Source organism: Triticum aestivum, chromosome 2D (genome assembly GCF_018294505.1).
Source record: "Triticum aestivum cultivar Chinese Spring chromosome 2D, IWGSC CS RefSeq v2.1, whole genome shotgun sequence".
Taxonomy (NCBI): Eukaryota; Viridiplantae; Streptophyta; class Magnoliopsida; order Poales; family Poaceae; genus Triticum; species Triticum aestivum.
In genome coordinates, this window is record NC_057799.1 from 10,335,492 (window position 1) to 10,357,862 (window position 22,371).

Below are 22,371 nucleotides of genomic sequence, written 5' to 3' on the forward strand. Positions count from 1 at the left end.
TGCGCCATCGCCATGGGAGAGGTCCGAGAAGGAGGAGATTGGGGATCGATTCATACTGAGAGGCGCTGACGATTGGGTCCCACGAGTCAGCCCCAATTTCAAAGTATATTTAATCTCACCTAAAAAAGGTACTTATTTTTATTATAATAAAATGGGTTTGAAAGATGAGAGAGGAAGGAGGAAGGAGGAGTGGGTCGCTGTGGGTGGGACCAAGCCTCATATGGCCCCTACATTTGGTCCCGGTTTGAGGGGCGCCGGTCGGTCCGGACATTTAAGGAGAAAATTAGGGGCCCAATTGAGTCATCTTTTTTTAACCAGGCATTGACCAGGCGGACGTTTCGGGATCAAATAGATAAGGGGTCCGGCCGTAGATGCTCTAACGCTGAGAGCAGGCGCTGAATGCTAGGCCCCACAGAAATACTACGTAGAGTACTTCCAAAAAGATGCACAGATGCTACGGTGTGCTCAGTTGCTATTATTTTTAGCATGAACAATACAAAAAATACCAGCGACATTTGTTATGTTTCACAGTTGTCCAAAAAGAATTAGAAAATATAGTTCAGTACGGATGACAGTCACAACTCACAATATCTATCTAATCTACATGCATCATTTCAAGTTGTTTGAGAACCATAAACCATTTCATGAGTTTGGAGTGTTGGATTAGTGCAATTCAAATCATCGGTTTAGAGAAGAAATGAAGACTAGACAATTAATCAGCCACAGTGCCTCGCTGATATCACCCTCCCAAAGAAATTTCCAAAACTTGTAGCCCATACAGTGTTCTTAATTGCTTAATATACTTACAGCAGGAACAACAACAAAATAACATTGAAATTGCACACTACAACCTCCATCCCAAATTATTTATCTTAAATTTGTCTAGATATGGATGTATCTAACACTAAAACGCGTCAAGATACAGCTGTAATATGTATACTTCGGTCTTTACTAACAGCGCTTGTTTCTGGCGACCAGACGCTGTGGTCTTTGAATCTCACAGTGAAATATGTAATTGTAGTGAGGCTCCAGGTGAGATGTCCATGCATGGACCTTGAATTTTCCTCGAGGCCTCACGCTTCCAAGGAAAAGGTCTTGTACGCTAATCATCTCGCGATCTTCAGCTTCAGTTTCAGCAGAACATGTCTGGTAGTCACCAAAAATCACTAACCATTTAGACGAAGTTTTCTTTGCTCTCCTCACATATACTGGCTCCGCCATCTGCCAGGGGTCACTGAAACTCTCCCCATACGCTGAGATGTTCGTCTGCATAAAATTCCTGAGGGTTGCAAGGGCAATGCTCCAGAAACGGTGGTCAAAATTGTCTTTTAATAGTCCACTGAAGATGGTCGCAGCCATGAAGCACCCATTCGCCAGCTTGGCCATTTCCATGGCCATTGCTGCGAGCTTCGGGTAGTCCTCCGCGCTCGTGCTCCCAAACGTACGCACCTTGAAGAAGTACCAGTATGCTTCTTGAGAAAAGAACTGTAATCTGAGGGGTTCTGTGGTTCCAAAGTTTGAGATCTTGTTGGACCGGCTCGTGATTATGATCTTACTGCCGTTTCTGATGCAGCTTCTGGCAGATGAATACAACCTTTTCCATTCAGACTTGTCGATGTCCAGAAACAGCTCAATGATGATCAGTGTCCCTCCACCGCCCATGGCACGGTTTCGATGCTTGATTCTACCGCCATCTCTTAGGGTCTCTACACTTGCATCTTTTAGATCATCCCCACTGAAACACAAAATCTGAAAGAAGTGGTTCCGCACCCTTTCATCGTCACACATATGCTCGATCAGGGTGCTCTTTCCAACTTTCCCGGGACCGATGAGTGGCAGGACAGCTGGATTACCAGCGGCACCGGGAGGAGTCTCCGCTTGCAACAGGAAGTTAATAATACGTTCCATCTCCATTTGGCGTCCGAACATGCACTTGTTCAGCAGAAGATACATGTTGTAGGGTTGGCGGGTCAAACGTGGACATCTGTTTAGAAACATGATGAACTCACCCACATCTTCAATGGTGTTCCTTATGCTGCCAAGAACTTGCTCCAGCAGCTCAGTTTGTGCTGCACCTTCCCTGTTGCCACTACAGAAACATACACGCTTTGCAGGGTTGAATATAGATGGTGCAAAAGAGTAGTTGACTTCATGATCTTTTGCCCTTCCTTCTCCATGGGCTCGGCAACTGAAGATGTCGAGGGTGTAATATCCTCTGTACATCTCCTTTTTCAGTATGCTGAGTTGCTGCAGCATGGCCTGGTTTGTGATGAGCCGGTCATCTGCCTCCTCGATGACGACATGAAGCCGCAGTAGGAGCCGTTGCAGGCTGTGCAGCCTCTCCTCCTCAGTTGTCGCGGCCGTCCGCTGCTTCAAGTATCTTTCCACCAGGAAAGATATGGATCTACTAACAAGCTCACCCATAGCAGCAGAAAATATTACCTCCATGTGTGTGTGTGTGTTTGAGAGCCTCCTCACTTTACTGCCTCTTGAGGAATGCTGTACTGCAAAGGATGAATTGCCAAAGCTGGGTGAAGCAATATGAGCAAGCAATATATATATGGACACCGTGAGTCTTCATCTTACTTCTCCATTGAAGTCGTGTCATTCTTTTCTTTGATCAAAGAGTTGAAATGTACAAAATGAAAGAGACATACATAAAGAGTGGAAATTTTTTGGAAATGGTCATCTAGTGACTTCTGCTAGTCTAGAAGGAGCATACAAAAACGAAGAGCTGGTGTGAAACCAAGACTTACTGTTTTGAAATTTCAATGCCATGACGCCCTCCTTTTCTTCAGTTGCTACTCAACCTTCCACCAGACAGTGTATATCCCTTTCCTGACTGGCATACATTTCTAAGCATGAAAGTGACCCTGCAATCATGAAGAACAAAACATTTAGAGTTTTCTCCTGTTTACAGTCTTGACAGAATAACGGTGTTTCGCGACCTGCCAAGGGTCAGCAAACATTGAAGCCGTGTTATTATTTTCTTTGATCAAAGAGTTGAACATGAGGTTGCATAAACCAAAAGAGACATGTGTGCAGAAGTGTGCGTCTTATCTTTTCTGGCTTGGAAGAAATTTGGAAATGGTCATCCCTTAACCTGTACTAATCCAGAAGGAGCAGAAAAAACGAAGAGCTGCTGTGGAACCAAGACTTAACAGTTCTGAACTTTATATCCCTGGACTGGACGCCCTTCCACCGGACAGCGTGCATTTCTAAGCAGGAAAATGACTATATATGCAAACCCAGAGTGATGACTGAGCCAAGTTCTGAGCTGCTTGATAGCCGCCCGTCATGAAGCACAAAACATTCAGAATTTTCCCCTGGTGGTGGTTCAAATGCTTTTCTGTCTTGGACGCAATCGCTTTACAAAAGCTGCTCAAGAACAGAGAGAAGGCTGGGGATGCACTTGGAGCGGTCTAAGAACTCCTTGATGCCAAGCCTCTGTTCTCCTATTCTGCTGGTTCAAGTGTTTTTTCTGTCTTGAACACAATCGCTTTAGCCAGACATGAAGTGATTCGTCACAATGGCGGAGAGCGTGCGTTGATCTAAAAACAAAGACTAAATAAACACGTATTACTAATTTCAACAAGAAGCAGAGCATATTAAATTCCATTGCCTTTGGAATTCAAAATAGTTCAATGGATTCTCGTAAACTCACTGACGCACCGCGGCTCATCGGAAAGGCGCCGGGGTACTCGGATCCAAACCAGTCGCTGCGCTGCACGTCCACGGCGGACGACCAACAACTACGAGCAGGGACGAGGACGCTACACGCCCGCTGTAGGGGGGGCGCGGCGGCCGGTCGGAGCCGAGCCACGGCAGGGGGTCGCCGAGGGTTGGTCGCCGGTCGGTCTCCGCCATGGCAGGTTCGGGGAGGAGGAAATTGGGGGATCGGTTCCTGCTTAGAGGCGCTGACGGCTGGGTCCCATGAATCAGCCCAAATTTCCGAAATATATTTCCGAAGGATATTTATTTCGTATTCTGTATGTTAATATTTTTGTATAAGTTTAATCAAGAAACTTAAAAGAAATTGATAGAGACAGAGGGAGTATTTGGTTTGTGCCGCGTAGGGATGCTCTTTTTTTTGCGAGAAGTGTGTGTAGGGATGCTAGCGGCGGGAACGCACGGCCAGCACATTATATCACTCAGGGTGTGTTTGGATGTAAGGTATTTTTGCAGTTTTTTTGAAAATGCTGTGGTTTCTTAAAAAAATGGTATTAAATACTTTAAGGCGTTTAGATGAAACAAAAACTAAAGTTTTGTAAACTATATTATACTATCTCGGGAACCATGGTTTTCTTGCAGTATTTGAAAAGGAGGGTTGGATCTCTCTTTTTTTAAACAGAACCGAGATAAATCATGAGAGAGAGAGAGAGCAGTTGACGTCGCTTTGTATATAGAACAATGTCCGTGCATTGCAACGAGATAACAAAGTTTAAATAGTAGAGATAGAGTAGAGATAAGAAAATCAGATGCAACCGCTTACTATTTTTCCTCTTTCTATTATATATGGCAATCAAGTCATAATTTTATCTCTTAATTTGTTAGATTAGCTTCCGTTTACTCGGTGTCCTGGATACTTCTTTTGGGCTTCTGGCCGCCTGTCACATGCGAGTCCTTCATCTCTCTTAGCCTAAACAACGCTCTCTTCTCCAATCATGAGCGAATTCAGCTTCACTGATTTTTTTAGGTGTGTTACTTGAAGCCTTCAACATCGGTGACTCAACCTGACAGTTGGGTCGGGTTTCACCGAGTCGGCCTCTATCAGACCCATGCCCGATAAGTAAATGGGTCTAATCCTTTGCCCACGACCCTATCTATGGACATACATACAGATCCACGCCTGAACCCGATGGGTAACCCGACCCATTAGGGCATCCATCGGGTTTGAAATAAATATTAATTCTTTTTTATACTTCGAAAATAGTACATGTTTTGCCGTACAGCGCCCATCTCGCAGCTGTGACATGTGAGGAAGAGCTAGATAGGTCACACCTTCTTATATACTCTCACTGTTTTAAAATATAGTACTTTCTTTATTTCCGTGATTCAACTTTGACCATAAATTTACTTAACGAGACCAACTACGGTGGGAGCAAAAGTTATATCAGTGAATTCGTATCCAAATGAAGTTTTCAATTATATATTTTTTCTCCCGCCGCAGTCGATCTCGTTGGTTAAACTTATGGTCAAATTTGAACCTCGGCAAGCACGGGCGCACTATGTTTTGGAATAAAGGGAGTAGATAGGAAGCTGGTTCCTTCTCATGCTCTACGCGAGGTGGGACTAAACTGTTAGTTTGTTCCTTTGCCTGTGCATCAGCCTTTAGCTACATGGGCTGCATATTGTACGTTGGGCCAAAAATATAACACAATATATGGGCTGACCTTTAGCTGCGTGAGGCCTTGGACTGAACAAGCAATTGATGCAGAGGCCTTGAGTAAGGGAGAGGGATTTTCATATCGGTGGATGTGGTCGTGGTGTGGTCTTTTTGAACATCAGTACGGACACAAGCGCTCATATACACGCGCATACACTCACCCCTATGAACGCACACACGTATACCCTACCCCTCATCTTGAAATTTACGAAGTCACCGTAGGCACCTCGTCGTCGATGGGAACGTCTCCTCCCACGGAATGCGCATCGCCGAAAATCCTGAAATAAATTCAGGAATAAATGCGATTGGTGTTGTGCTTCTTATTAGTGTTTTTTCACCATAGATGGTTGTTGGATGCTAGGGGTAGTGTATTTTGTGCACTAAAGGGCCCACATGTCAGATAATTGGGCGACCCATTGGGTGACCCACGGGGCAAGACCTTATGCCCATACCGTACCCACGACTAATGCTAGATAAGTAACATCACCAGCCAAACAACTTGGTAGATTTGATAAAACTGAGAAAAACCGAAGTTTTAAGGAAATGTAGTATTCCTTGGCATCCTGCAATAAAAGGACGCATGTGGGTGGGATTTGAACCCACAACTTCTTCATTCTACATAAGCTGCAGTAACCAACCGGACAACCACATCAAATGTGTTCATTTACATCTTCTTCTTTCTTTTTCTTTTTTTCCCTTTTTCTGTTCCTTTTTTTCTCCTTTGTTTGAATGCTTTTGTTCTTTTTTTTCTTTGTTAAATGCATGAACTTTTCCAATTTCTTGAACTTTTTTTAATCAAAATCTGATGAACCTTTTCAAATTCGTGAACTCCTTTTCAAAACCGATGAACTTTTTTTCAAAATCAAGGAACTTATTTTTCAAAATTGATGAAGTATTTTTCAAAATTGATGATTTTTTTTCAAATCCATGAACTTTTTCTCAAAATTGATGAACTCTTTTCAAAATCGATAAACTATTTTCCAAAATCATTGAACTTTTTTTCAACTCGATGAACTCTTTTTCTTTTTTACAAAATTGATGAACTTTTTTCAAAATCATTTTTTATCAAAATCAATGAACATTTCTAAAAATCATTGGTTTTGTTTTAAAATTTACCTTTTCTTTCAAAATAATTTATATTGGTTTTACTAAAGGAAACGTTAACTAGGATGGAAGTGTATGGAAAAACTAGCTTGATCTAGTGGTTAATGCATCAAGCCATGAATGTTGTCGTGCAGGGTTCAAATTCCAGTGGTCGCATATTTTCAATTAGTATTTATTCTTTCTTTTTCTTTGCATTTACTTAGTTCAGTCAGTTGGTGGGCCGGGCCGCTATGCATTGCTAGCAAGCACCGGTAGAGCCAGCCGGCGCCTGAAGTGTTGGTTTGGAGCACCCGTATTCCTTGCCCACCCATCGGAATACCAAGGTTTTCAATTACAACGGGTTTCTAAAAATTGTATTGTCAAACTAAGCCTCACATTAAAAAAAGTGGACTAGTGACCGAAGCATTGAGCTTGTCGGTTCAGATTTTCACCGGTCCGACTGTCGGTTCACCTATCCATAGGTCCATCCGGATTTTTCACATAAAATTGTTCTGTCCATTGTATAAATTTCGGCCAAATAAAAGTGTTGGCTTCTACTATAGACATCAAAGGAACACAACTAAGGTTGTTATCGGGCCAAGGCTTAGACTACCAATTATGTGGCCTGGGATTGAACCTCACTTCTCTCAAATTTTGTCAAAACATTTCTTTTGTTAGTTCAGACATCTGATTTATTTAGTTTTATATTGAAAGTAACAAGCACTGATATATGACATTCAACATAGAAATGATACAAGGAATTAATATTCTATGGAAGATATTTATAAAGCATTGTAAAACTGAGTTCATAATTTATAAAGCACCGGAGCGCGCCGAAAGTGGCCAGAATCGCCGAGCAGTGACAGAAGGGGATCTAGAGAGGCTAAGAGAGAGCACAAGCAGAGTGAGAGAGAGAAAGACGGGGCGAGGTTTTCGTGGCCCCTCCGTTTTGAGTGCTTCCGATGCACTCTTGGGCTAGGCCCAATAGGCCAGTCAGCCAGTAATTACAAATTTTTAATTTATTAAAAGACTCAAAATAATACTAGTACTTTAATAAAAATCAAAACAATATTTTTACTTTAATAAAAATAATGAAAATACTAAACATACTTTTGAAAATGATAGCATGTCCAATTCAAATATTCTTAGTTTCAGAAAAATAACTACAATATTTTTTGACTAATATAATTAAAGTGTTCACCACCATTTACAAAAAATAAAAATGTAAGAAAATAAAACGACTTAAAATATATGATAAAAATGTTTCCATTTCTAGTTACAACATTCGAAATTTAATAAAAGTAACTACAATATAATATTAAAAAATCAAAATTTTAGAAAAAAGAAAAAGGTAAAACTATTAGAAGTCTCGAAAATAGTTCACCATTTATAAAATACTAATATTATTAATTTAAGAAATTTAATTCCTAGATTTTTGGCGAAAATATTTAATTATTACTTAAAAACATTTTAATCAATTAAGAATAAATAATTACAAATAAAAGTAATTACAAAAAATAGACCCCATGTCATATAGTGTTGATGTGGGAACACATGACATGCCACAAGTAAACATAATAGTGTTGGCGTTTGGTGTTATGCCGTGTCACCACTATATGACACCTTGTACCAACTGTTGGTCGCACCTACAAGTGGTGTTCAATAATTTTTGAACGCCAACACTAACCTAATAAAGTTGTCGTATCAAATATGCCAGAACCACCACTATCTGAAAAAGCCATTTTTGTACTGGTGTAGTAATTGATCCATGCATCAATAGTTGCTTTTATTTGTAAGTAAGTAGAAATATTTATGTGATTATAGTGGATTTGTGGACCCATACACTTCTCAAAATAAGGTTAGAAGGAACAAGACGATGTAATCCACGGCGCAAACCATTACTTCATTATCGATCATTCCTTTGTACACCTCTATGAATTTATATATATCTTTGTCTATAAGGACCCAAAATAGTACATCACCATAAGTAGAGAAATACATCCATCCTTTCAACTACCGTCATTGATGTTTCTTTAAAAAACCCATCATTGATCTATCATCGATCCTACATGGTTGTCTCGCTTATTATAAGGAAAGTTCAGTGAATGAAGTCATGATCAATGCATACAGATCCCACGCTGCATGGGTCTGCTATCTAGACATGTTTCTTGTTCCTTCACTATTACTTTGAGTTTCTGGACCAGGAGAAGACCGACTTGGACCAGGACATACGAGCGTTGCTACAGACCATATCCTTCTATAATTTCAAGAGACCTACGATGCAATGCATTTGAGTAGAGATAATTACATCAACCCTTAACATATCCATATATTCTAGGTAGTAACTAAGTAAATACTGAAGAAAATATGCCCTAGAGGCAATAATAAAGTTATTATTTATTTCCTTATATCATGATAAATGTTTATTATTCATGCTAGAATTGTATTAACCGGAAACATGATACATGTGTGAATACATAGACAAACAGAGTGTCACTAGTATGCCTCTACTTGACTAGCTCGTTGATCAAAGATGGTTATGTTTTCTAGCCATAGACATGAGTTGTCATTTGATTAACGGGATCACATCATTAGGAGAATGATGTGATTGACTTGACCCATTCCGTTAGCTTAGCACTTGATCGTTTAGTATTTTGCTATTGCTTTCTTCATGACTTATACATGTTCCTATGACTATGAGATTATGCAACTCCCGTTTACCGGAGGAACACTTTGTGTGCTACCAAACGTCACAACGTAACTGGGTGATTATAAAGGTGCTCTACAGGTGTCTCCGAAGGTACTTGTTGGGTTGGCATATTTCGAGATTAGGATTTGTCACTCCGATTGTCGGAGAGGTATCTCTGGGCCCACTCGGTAATGCACATCACTATAAGCCTTGCAAGCATTGTAACTAATGAGTTAGTTACGGGATGATGTATTACAGAACGAGTAAAGAGACTTGCCGGTAACGAGATTGAACTAGGTATTGAGATACCGACGATCGAATCTCGGGCAAGTAACATACCGATGACAAAGGGAACAACATATGTTGTTATGCGGTTTGACCGATAAAGATCTTCGTAGAGTATGTAGGAGCCAATATGAGCATCCAGGTTCCGCTATTGGTTATTGACCGGAGACGTGTCTCGGTCATGTCTACATAGTTCTCGAACCCGTAGGGTCCGCACGCTTAAAGTTCGATGACGATTTGTATTATGAATTATGTGATTTGATGTACCGAAGGTAGTTCGGAGTCCCGGATGAGATCAGGGACTTGACGAGGAGTCTCGAAATGGTCGAGATGTAAAGATCGATATATTGGACGACTATATTCGGACATCGGAAAGGTTCCGAGTGATTCGGGTATTTTCGGAGTACCGGGGAGTTACGGGAATTCACCGGGAGAAGTATTGGGCCATACGGGTATAGAGGATAGAGGCCAAAAGGAAGGAGGCGCGCCCCCCCTCTGGTCCGAATTGGACAAGGGGTGCAGCCCCCTTTTCCTTCTCCCTCTCCTCCTCTTTCCTTCTCTCCTACTCCAGAAAGGAAAGGGGAATCCTACTAGGACAAGTCCTAGTAGGACTCCCCACACTTGGCGCGCCCCCTCTAGGGCCGGCCTCTCCCTTGCTCCTTTATATACGGGGGCAGGGGGCACCCCATAGACACAACAATTGATCTATTGATCTCTTAGCCGTGTGCGGTGCCCCCCTCCACCATAATCCACCTCGATAATATCGTAGCGGTGCTTAGGCGAAGCCCTGCGTCGGTAGAACATCATCATCGTCACCACGCCGTCGTGCTGACGGAACTCTCCCTCAAAGCTCGGCTGGATCGGAGTTCGAGGGACGTCATCGAGCTGAACGTGTGCTGAACTCGGAAGTGCCGTACGTTCGGTACTTGAATCGGTCGGATCCTGAAGATGTACGACTACATCAACCGCGTTGTGCTAACGCTTCCGCTTTCGGTCTACGAGGGTACGTGGACAACACTCTCCCCTCTCGTTGCTATGCATCACCATGATCTTGCGTGTGCGTAGAATTTTTTTGAAATTACTACGTTCTCCAACAGTGGTATCAGAGCCAGGTTTTATGCGTAGATGTCATATGCACGAGTAGAACACAAGTGAGTTGTGGGCGATATAAGTCATACTGCTTACCAACATGTCATACTTTGGTTCGGCGGTATTGTTGGATGAAGCGGCCTGGACCGACATTACGCGTACGCTTACGCGAGACTGGTTCTACCGACGTGCTTTGCACACAGGTGGCTGGCGGGTGTCAGTTTCTCCAATTTTAGTTGAACCGAGTCTGGCTACGCCCGGTCCTTGAGAGGGTTAAAACAACACTAACTTGACGAACTATCGTTGTGGTTTTGATGCGTAGGTAAGAACGGTTCTTGCTCGCCCGTAGCAGCCACGTAAAACTTGCAACAACAAAGTAGAGGACGTCTAACTTGTTTTTGCAGGGCATGTTTTGATGTGATATGGTCAAGACGTGATGAGATATAAGTTGTTGTATGAGATGATCATGTTTTGTTGAAGTTATCGGCAACTGGCAGAAGCCTTATGGTTGTCTCTTTATTGCATAAGATGCAAGCGCCAAATAATTGCTTTACTTTATCGCTATGTGATAGCAATAGTTGCAAGAGCAATAGTTGGCGAAACGACCATGTAACGACACATTGATATAGATCAAGATGATGGAGATCATGGTGTCATGCCGGTGATGATGGAGATCATGACGATGCTTTGGAGATGGAGATCAAAGGCACAAGATGATGATGGCCATATCATGTCACATATTATGATTGCATGTGATGTTTATCTTTTATACATCTTATCTTGCTTTGATTGACGGTAGCATTATAAGATGATCTCTCACTAAATTATCAAGGTACAAGTGTTCTCCCTGAGTATGCACCGTTGCGAAAGTTCTTCGTGCTGAGACACCACGTGATGATCGGGTGTGATAGGCTCTACGTTCAAATACAACGGGTGCAAAACAGTTGCACACACGGAATACTCAGGTTAAACTTGACGAGCCTAGCATATAACAGATATGGCCTCGGAACACTGAGACCGAAAGGTCGAGCGTGAATCATATAGTAGATATGATCAACATAGTGATGTTCACCATTGAAACTACTCCATCTCACGTGATGATCGGACATGGTTTAGTTGATATGGATCACGTGATCACTTAGAAGATTAGAGGGATGTCTATCTAAGTGGGAGTTCTTAAGTAATATGATTAATTGAACTTTAATTTATCATGAACTTAGTCCTGGTAGTATTAGCATATCTTTGTTGTAGATCAATAGCTCGCGTTGTTGCTTCCCTATGTTTTATATATGTTCCTAGAGAAAACTAAGTTGAAAGGTGATAGTAGCAATGATGCGGACTGGGTCCGTGATCTGAGGTTTATCCTCATTGCTGCACAGAAGAATTATGTCCTTGATGCACCGCTAGGTGACAGACCTATTGCAGGAGCAGATGCAGACGTTATGAACGTTTGGCTAGCTCAATATGATGACTACTTGATAGTTTAGTGCACCATGCTTAACGGCTTAGTATCGGGACTTCAAAGACGTTTTGAACGTTATGGACCATATGAGATGTTCCAGGAGTTGAAGTTAATATTTCAAGCAAATACCCGAGTTGAGAGATATGAAGTCTCCAACAAGTTCTACAGCTAAAAGATGGAAGAGAATAGCTCAAGCAGTGAGCATGTGCTCAGATTGTCCGGATACTACAATTGCTTGAATAAAGTGGGAGTTAATCTTCCAGATAAGATAGTGATTGACAGAATTCTCTAGTCACCATCACCAAGTTAGTAGAACTTCGTGATGAACTATAATATGCAAGGGATAATAGAAACAATTCCCAAGCTCTTCGTGATGCTGAAATCGACAAAGGTAGAAATCAAGAAAAACATCAAGTGTTGATGGTTGAGACCACTAGTTTCAAGAAAAGGGCAAAGGGAAGAAGGGGAACTTCAAGAAGAACGGCAAGCAAGTTGCTGCTCAAGTGAAGAAGCCCAAGTCTGGTCCTAAGCCTGAGACTAAGTGCTTCTACTTCAAAGGGACTGGTCACTGGAAGCGGAACTACCCTAAGTATTTGGTGGATAAGAAGTTTGGCAAAGTGAACAAAGGTATATTAGATATACATGTTATTGATGTGTACTTTACTAGTATTTATAGCAACCCCTCGGCATTTGATACTGGTTCAGTTGCTAAGAGTAGTAACTCGAAACGGGAGTTGCAGAATAAACAGAAACTAGTAAAAGGCGAGGTGACGATGTGTGTTGGAAGTAGTTCCAAGATTGATATGATCATCATCGCACACTCCCTATACTTTCGGGATTAGTGTTGAAACTAAATAAGTGTTATTTGGTGTTTGCGTTGAGCATGAATATGATTTGATCATGTTTGTTGCAATACAGTTATTCATTTAAATTAGAGAATAATTGTTGTTCTGTTTACATGAATAAAACCTTCTATGGTCATACACCCAATAAAATGGTTTGTTGGATCTCGATCGTAGTGATACACATATTCATAATAATGAAGCCAAAAGATGCAAAGTTAATAATGATAGTGCAACTTATTTGTGGCACTGCCGTTTAGGTCATATTGGTGTAAAGCGCATGAAGAAACTCCATGCTGATGGGATTTTGGAATCACTTGATTATGAATCACTTGGAGCTGCATTTGAGCCGCTGCACTGTTTCTGGTCCTCGTATTTTGGTTATAAAAACAGCTTGTAAGTTTATTTGGTGCAGTTGTAGAAACAAAGCAAATGTAAGCATAACAGATTTTGCTTGTTTAGGTATTTTTATTACTCAGCTGGGAAAATATTATAAGGGCTATAGGTTTGTCTGTAAATGTTTGCAGCCCTTTCTTTATGAAGTTGGATGTTGTAAGAATACAAGCATGCTTCTCTGCTGCGTGACAGAGAGATAAAAATAACCGAAGGGCACATGCAGCCACGGCCATGCCACTGGTGAGTGTTCAACCGTGACTCTCACGGTTGCATGGTAAATGCACGAACGTGACTCTATGTAATACCACACCATGCCTCCGCGTGTTTACGTTTGAACGAGTCGACGGGATCGTTCAGAAGACAGACACAAGTTAACATGATTCTATATAATACCGCACGATGCCTTTGTGTGCTTCCCACCCGTGCTTCCGGCGTGGAACAGATTCTTTTAATGTATGTATGTGTCGTAAAAAATAAAAACTCGGAGGGGCACACCCGTTCCTGGTCTGCGTGTTCAACAGTGCATATTGTATAATCAAAGCCGTGACTGTTCAACAGTGCATCTGTACAACCATGCTTTCACCTTGTTGTGGCATCGTGACGTTCGTTCTCTGCCTGAAAAACGTGCCTTCCACAGCCGTCCTACTGTGCGCCTGACAAAGGAGCAACGCCAGTCGATAGAGTGCTTCTTCTATTACTAAAAGTGTGGTCCTCGTTGCTTCACTTCCGTGCGTTTGATAGTGACTCCTTGGTAACAGAACCGTGGTTGTACAGAGTTCTTGCCTGTACTTTTAAGGACAGTGTCTCTCGGATCGTCCATTCATTGCCTCAGAAAGTAAACAGTGAGGGTTCACATCTGAATCCAATTCCGTTGTGTTTCTGCAGTAAACGCACGGACGTGACTCTATGTAATACCACACCATGCCTCCACGGGTTCACGTCCGTGCCTCTCCGTCTGAACGAGTTGACGGAATCGTTCGGAACACAGTCACAAGCTAACATGACTTTATATAATATCGCACGATGTCTTTGTGTGCTGCCCACCCGTGCTTCCGGCGTGGAACAGATTCTTTTAATGTATGTATGTGCCGTAAAAAATTAAAACACAGAGGGGCACACCCGTGCCTGTGACAATTGTGACCCCGCGTAAAACGCAATCATGCCTCTCTGGTCCGCCATACCGTGCCTCCGCTGGTGATAGAGTCAACGGAATCATTTGGAACACAAAGAGACACGAACGTAGGCCCGAACTGTTCTACATGCCTATGTGGCATGTAGAACAGTGTGTTACAATGCCGAAGGGAGGACTGTGTGTCTGGTACATGACAAGCCGTGCCTCTGCCACGCTTCATTGGTTTTGTCCGTGAGCGTTTCAGCAGAATCATCTGCAAAGCAGAGGCACGGCCTTGAATCTTCTAGTGACTTAATTGTCAACGAGCCCGTGGAAAATTTTGCTGCTCGCAGAGGGAAGATGACTGTAGAACCGTGCTTCCGGCGTCAAACAGATTCTTCTATTGAATGTGTGCCGTAAATAATTAAAACACGGACGGGCACGGCCGTGCCCGGTCTGCGTCTTCAACCGTGCATCTCATACCTTGAAAGCCGTGGCTCTATTTAATGTTTCAAGCAGCCACCTACCTTTACTTGTTACGAGTAGTAATTAACCCGGACCCTCCCGTCAAAAGAAAAAAAGAGGTAATTATTCTGGACCCCTCCGCTCCCCGTCGTGGGTATTTAAGTCGTTTCATGGGTCGACAGGCTGTAATCCATTTCTCCAGATCCACCTCAGTGAGCACTGGTCGTGGGCGGCGCCACCCCACCAACGGAGGTGGAGATGGAAAGCGCTGCTCGTAGCATCAAGAGGTTGAGAGTTGTGCCTCCGGCGACTCCGCCTTCTGGTGGTGTGCTGGTCGTCGGAGGGGATGGAAGCGGCGACCGTGCTCCCTCTCGATCCGAGGAGGAAGAAGAGGGATGTCGTGCGGATCGCATCAGCGATCTCGCCGACGGCATCCTAGGTGAGATCATCTCTCGTCTTCCCATCAAGGATGGCATCCGTACTCGAATCACGCGGAATGATAGTGAATAGAGAGAAAGATTCTTCTGATTTTCTTGTTTCTATCTACTAGACGCCGTAGAGAATTGAGAATTTTCATGTCTTTCAATTCTCGTACTCGTAATTGGAAAGTTATGGTCGCACGCCGCTGGCGTCCTTTGTGGCCCAATGCTCCTCTGAATCTCGACTGCCGCGAGATCTCTGTCTCTCGTCTTTTTAATGATGGAGAAAAAGTTCATATCGAGTCCATATCTCATATGTCCGCCTTCACCAAGGAGCGCGTTCACAAATGCTATTCCGGTCGAAATCGTGTCTCTAATGTTGTCAGTCTTCCGGAATCCATTCTGTCCGGCCATGCTGGCTCTGTTAGCCGCCTCTCTGTCCCGGCGTGCTACCTAAAGTGCAGACCCTCCACCGTTGATGCCTGGCTCCGATCCTCGAAGCTGAACAATATCCAGGTTCTTGAGTTCTACTACCTCTGCCCACGATTTCTGACGCAAGAGGTAACATTACTAGATCTATGCACTTCATCTACGCCCTCGGCACCGGAGTCCGTGTTTCGGTTTTCTTCCTCTCTCCACACTCTGGCCTTTGCTCTTTGCCAAATACCGACAATTACGTTGGGATGCTTAAGCTACCACTGGTGAAAAGACTCTCACTTGTGAAAGTTGACGTATCAGACGCCTCGCTGCAAAGCATAATCCACTCTAGTTGCCCTGCACTTGAGTCTCTCCTGCTTGTTTGCAATAGAGGAGGTCGTCGCGTCACAATAAACTCGTCTAACCTTGTAAGCATTGGCATTTGTTGTCCATACGGAGAACTCATTATTGAGGATGCCCCTTCGGTTCGACGGTTGATTGTTGATTGTCTGGTCTACGACTGTTCGATAACTGTTGTCTCTGCACCTAAACTGGAGGCGTTGGGTGAATTCGTGTTCGTGCCTCCCTCGACGCGTCTTGAGGTACTGCCTTTCCTTCATACTGGAACAGAGCTGCACTTGTTCCGATGTTTGTTCTATTAATTTGATGGTCTATGTTCTATTCTTCGTGCAGAGTCAGGACTTGGAGTTAACCGGTGTCTCTACGTCTGAACCGTATCCATGTCGTCTCACGTGTCTTGAGGTATTGAGTTTTCACGATACTTCCAGCTTCACTTTGTTTGTGAGGAAACAAGTTTTATTTCATCCAACCTTTATTCTATTAGTTTTGTGATCCACCTTCTGTTATTTTTCATCAAGGGTTTGAAGGCAGTCAGTCTAACAACAATGCATCAATCTATGAAGACCTTGCTTATCTATATCGATTATAAGGTGGACATTGTCGCTGAATTGCTGCAGTGCTTTCCAAAACTGGAGAACTTGTTTGTCGAGGTGATGATCTTCAGAAATGTGCATACTGTAGTACTCGTTCCTTTTCAAAATGCTTTTCTTAATTTTGACTGAAATTGATGCACCCGTATCTACACATGATTTATTGTTGGATATATCAATACATAGAAAAGTCTATGTCTAACTTCTTGTTACGGAAGTGGTAGAACTAATTGTTTCATTTGGTTTTTTGATGGTCTGTATCTCTTTTTATAGATGCTAAGTATTTTCAACCTATCATTTATATTTTAGGGATCGTTGATTTCTCATGGTGAAAAAAACAAATGGCGTCGTAAGTACCGGCAGTTTCTCAAACATCACGATGTTTGTCTGAAGACAGTATCGCTGGAAGATTATGTTCGCTCCGGGAGTTACACTGAATTTGCGATGTTCTTTGTTCTTAGTGCAAAGGATCTGGAGACCATGACCATTAAGTTTACCTCCCCTCCCGCAGAGTTCACAGGAGTGTTTTATGAAAAGCAACAAAGGGTTCTGGAGTGGCATAGAAGGGCTTCTAAACGTGCACGTCTTAGATTATCATCAAGTTGCAGCCACGCGCGTCCGCATTTAAGAACGAGGAGTGTTGAATACCTGGATTTGACGGTTCCGTTCAGGTGTGGATGCTGAAACCAGGCCTTGTGTTAGTTGTCTAGGTGTATGGAGTTATTTGTTGTTGCGTTCTCTTGAGCTTGGGTTTTATGTAAACTTTATCAGAGAACCGTTGTAGTCTTCGCACCGTGTGTAGGCTTGTCTGTTTTTGTGTTGCATGCAGCCATGAAGGAAGTGTGTGGTTTTGCGGCTTTGTACGGGCCGAAGGACTATAAAATGTTGTGGCACCAAGGTTAAAATATATAAAGTAGTTTTAATTTTTCAGTGGAGAAATGCTCGCTGTATGTGTAACCGTACCTGTGTTGTATGTATGACAGTGCCTGTCGTATGTACCTGTCATGCACAGAATGGATGCACATCCGTGCCTGAGTTGCAGGTAGAGGAGTGATTCTCGTATGTACCTGCCATACACACTGAGGAGCTGCAGTTGAGCCTTGCACTGATGGAGCTGCATTTGAGCCGCTGCACTGTTTTTGCTCCTCGTTCTGTGGTTATAAAAAACGGCTTGTATGTTTATTTGGTGCAGTTGTAGAAACAAAACAAATTTAAGCAGAACAGATTTTGCTTGTTTAGGTATTTTTATTACTCAGCTGAGAAAATATATAAGGGCGATAGGTTTGCTTGTAAATTTTTGCAGCCGTTTCTTTATGAAGTTGGATGGTGTAAGAATACAACCATGTGTCTCTGCTGCGACACAGGAGAGATGAAAAGAGCTGAAAGCATAGATAGCCACCCCGGCGGTCAACCAAACCTGTTTCGCGGGGCGTTACGTAGTGCCTCTGGTGACCGCACAACCGAGTTTCTACTCAACAGGCCACACACAAATGCGTCTCGAGGATTCTAGCCGTGACACTGCCGACTCACAACCATGGTTTTGACCTTGTCGTGACATCGTGATGTTCGTTCTCTGCTTGAATAACGTGCCTTCCATAGCCACCCTACTGTGCGCGTAGCAAAGGAGCAACGCCAGCTGATAAAGTGCTTTTTCTGCTACTAAAAGTGTGGCCCTCGTTGCATGACTTCCATGCGTTTGACAGTGACTCTTTGGTACAGAACTGTGGTTGCAGAGAGTTCTTGCCCGTGCTTTTAAGGACATTGTCTCTTGGATCGGTCATTGATTGCCTCACAAAGTAAACAGTGAGGGTTCACATCTGAATCCAATTCTGTTATGTTTCCGTAGTAAACGCATGAACGTGACTCTGCCTAATACTCAAGTATGCCTCCATGGGCTTCTCGTCCGTGCCTCTCCGTCTAAACGAGTCGACGGAATCATTCGAAAAACAGACACAAGCGAACATGGCTCTATATAATACCACATGATGCCTTTGTGGATTTGATGCCCGTGTCTACGACCCTTATCACTAAAATACAGAAAGTCATAAACGCACATAACCGTGGCTGCAGAGACTTTATCAAGAAAGAAGCGTGACACAACTCAGTACGGAATCGTGTCTGTATGGACTTCACGTCTGTGCTTTTAAATACAAGGAAATAAGCTTTTAAAATCAGCGTCTCTCATATAGGCAATTCTGTGCTTCATGGAGTAAACGCCCGTGGCTGTGCGTAAGACAAAGGTTCAGTTCCGTGGGCTAGACGCCCGTGCATCTTCGTCTGATCGAGTCTCATAGGCGAGCATGACTCTGTGTAATACCATCGACCATGCGCAATAAACGCATGATTGTGACCCTGCCTATTACTAAAGTATGCCTTCATGGGCTGCTCGTCCGTGCTTCTCCGTCTGAACGAGTCGACTGAATCATTCGGAACACAAACACAAGTGAACATGACTCTATTTAATAACACACGACGCCTTTGTGGATTTGACGCCCGTGGCTATGACCCTAATGACTGAAACACTGAAACACAGAGAGTGCAAGACCATGCTTTGAAAAAACGCGCAACAGCGGTGACATCTGCAATTATGTCCCTGCACTGTGCCTAACCGTACCTCATGTGCATAACCGTGCTTGCGATGCGTGTCCAACCGTACTTCATGTGCCTTCACGCGGTGCTTCTGTGATGCAAAGATTTCAAACACAACGGGTCACGGTTGTGTTTGCGTTTCTGTTTTACAAATGGATATAGTGCCTGGCAGTAGGTTCCCGGCGTTTCCTATGAAAGAATTACGTCTTTACGTGCTACTAAAGCACGTGGAATCACGGGCGTGCCTGTGTGGCATGTAGAACAGTGCGCGTTGTATCACTTCACGGCCGTTGTGTGGTTCATGGCAAACCGTGCGTTTGGCATGGTCGTGCCTGTGTGACAGGTAGAACAGTGCGTCTCGAATCACTTTTCTACGAAGTCATGATCGTCTGTGTGTTTGCTGACAAACCGTGGTTCACTGAATCATTCGGAACACAAACGCTAGCACAAGCGAACATGACTATATAATACCACACAATGCCTTTGCGGATTTTACGCCCGTTCCTGTGACCCTTATCACTGAAACACAGAAAGTCACAAATGTACATAGCCGTGACTGCAGAGACTTGAAGCCCTTTTAGTTAATGAAGTGTACGGCATGAGCAAAAGACCGTTTAGCCATCGACCGAAATACCGAGTTCGCTGTTGGCAAGGTTACAAATTGAGCAAAAAAGGTACGGGCATTGTTTCACCACACCTACGTAAATTCCAAACCGGAAAGTGGCGGCAACATCTCACTCCAGCACTGTTTTCAGCACTTACAAGTGAATGGATCCTTTAAATCCAGGTGCTCAACACATGTGTGCCTTAGATCCAAGTTCCCGTGGTTGCAACTTGGCGACAACCTAAGGCAAGCATGTTTAGAAGCCTTTTTGTCCCACTGAAGCACGTCTTGTTGCTGTTTGCAGAATTGTTCCATGAAGTCTTCCTGAAGAAGAAACTTGATCCTCATAGTCTGCAGTTGTGCTGCGTTGAGAATAAAGAATGTCGCAAATCAAATGCTTTTCTCGCATTGAACATAGCTTTCCAGCTTCAGTGACTTCAAACGAACGTCATGATGGTGCTTGCAAGAACAGTCGTTCGCAAGACTTTCTTCATTAGAGGCTATTTCCTGAATAAACATGAATATTTGAAATGGTTAAGCTCCATAAAGAGTGATTTTGCTGGGAGAGCAAGTGAAGGAATAATTCTATAACCTCTGTTGTAATAAAAGCTTTTTTTTTAGTTTGTCCTAATACTGGTCCATGACTATATACACCTTTGTCCGTTACATACAAATGTATGTGACATTTTTTTAGTTGAATGGAGTTCTACACCATGCATGGTATGTGTTTTGCAATTTGTGTGAGAAGCATCACCTCGATATACAGGTTTTCCAAGCTTCGGAAGTGTTCCACCAAGGAAAAGACTGCGTGCAAGTCATAATCCATGCTGATAGACAACGTCTTGATAGAATGAACCGCTGTGGATGTGCTGACTGTCGGCAAACACTTCATGTAGAATAAAACATAATATTAGTAGAGTAAAGGTTGAATTGCATGGAACTTGTTCGTACCAATGAATGGAGGTGAAAGTATTGTTGAAAGTCAATACCTGAATAATTATACGGTCATTTGTGACGCCGGATTCACAGAAAATATTAGATAATTTGCCCATGACCTGCAGTTTTGGTGCAGAGGTGATAACTATCCACAACTTTTTGCAATCACCATCACAAAGCAACCGTTGAAGTGACGAGGCGTCTTCTATAACAATTTTCCCATAGTAACCAGAAATGCCGATGCTTATAAGGTTAGGTGAGTTTATTCTGATGCAATGGTGCCTGACTGTCCAAACAAGCAGCAGAGACTCAAGTATAGGAGAAGTAGAGCTGATGATGCTTTGTAATGAGACGTCTAATACATCATCATCTACTAGCGAGAGTCTCCTAAGCAGTGGTAGTTTAAGCACCCATACATAATTGTCTGGTAACTTGCAAAGAGCAAAGGCGATGGTTTGGAGAGAGGAGGAAATCTGAGGGTTTAATGCTGGTGGTGATGGCATGAGCGAAGGGCATGAGAATGGCCCTATGTCATGTTGTCTCAAGCATGGTGGGAACAGGTAGTAAAACTCGAGCACCTGGAGATTGTTCAGTCTTGGGGATCGAAGCCAGTCGTCGACCGTGGAGTGCCTGCAGTCGAGGTAGGACGCCAGAATGCAGAGGCGGCGAACTGCACTCTGACGCCCGGAGAGGATGGCCTCTGGAAGGTACGAATCATCATAGGAATTATCTTCACCGACATGTTCTCCTCTAAAATAAGTTCCAGTGTATGTTACGCGGACGAGTTCCTCCGGTGTGGCGGAGTGAATTATAGAGACGGAGACGGAAAGAATACATAAAAACACACCATAAGGATCACCAGGAACTGGTACGTCAATTCAACCTTGTTTTCTAATTGGTTTTCCAATTCCTGCATTCCCTTGTTTAATGCCAAAACCCAACAATAACACCAAACCGTAATCACAGATTAAAAGGATGCACGCACTTATGAAGAAGCATTACGGCGAAGCGGAGCTACGAGCCAACAGCGAACCGAACTAGTCGAGGATAGAAAAAACACCTAACAGAGTTTGCATGCCAAAACAGTAGGGTACCCAATGCGGACACTTCATGGTTCAATTTGCAAAATACTGGAATGGCATTGATCTCATAAAAGATGATGAGGATTTCGATGTAAGTGAATAGTACGAGAGCAACAATTTTAATTTTTACAAGCAGCACTACTTGAATACTTCAATTATCTCATGAAAGAAAAATAAAAGAATATCAATGACCTCCATGCAGCAAAGCAACGTAGATGCCGAGTGGAAACTAGAGTTCCTTTTTACAGCCATGTTTGGTGAAACAAACAAAGTAAAGTGCGAGAAACTACCTGGAAGAATCAAAGAATTCAAACCAGAAACTTCAAAGTTCTTTTCCACCAACAAAGGTAAGAAAATCATTTCTACTTATCTTTTTTTTGTAATAACCTACCCATCCCACGGTTCACCAATGTCTTTCGTATCACAAGAGCTTACATATTACATATCTGCTTTCGCTGACAGAAACAGATGAAACTAAATGGGAAAGAAGACGAAGCACCAGTCCATACCCAAAACATTCTCATTGCTTCCAACACACAACGGAGGCGTCCGACCTCTTCCATCTA

At 43.0% G+C, this 22,371-nt stretch overlaps 1 protein-coding gene across 1 annotated transcript; it reads right to left on the bottom strand.

Annotated features, from left to right (window-relative positions):
* Positions 1–750: 750 nt before the first annotated feature.
* On the bottom strand, positions 751–3,894 carry LOC123048223 (disease resistance protein RGA2). Its single transcript, XM_044471368.1, has 2 exons — positions 2,757–3,894; positions 751–2,504 (listed from the first exon to the last, which is right to left on the bottom strand). Exons 1-2 carry the CDS (start codon positions 2,776–2,778, stop codon positions 952–954), a joined length of 1,575 nt encoding a protein of 524 aa, XP_044327303.1. The 5' UTR covers positions 2,779–3,894; the 3' UTR covers positions 751–951.
* Positions 3,895–22,371: the final 18,477 nt, after the last annotated feature.

Bases quoted from the DNA above. Each gene is read 5' to 3' on its own strand.
- LOC123048223 (XM_044471368.1), bottom strand. From the start codon at position 2,778: ATGGCATTGAAATTTCAAAACA. The intron at 2,505-2,756 runs GTAAGTCTTGGT...CATCCTTTGCAG, and splicing joins GGCATTGAAATTTCAAAACA to TACAGCATTCCTCAAGAGGC.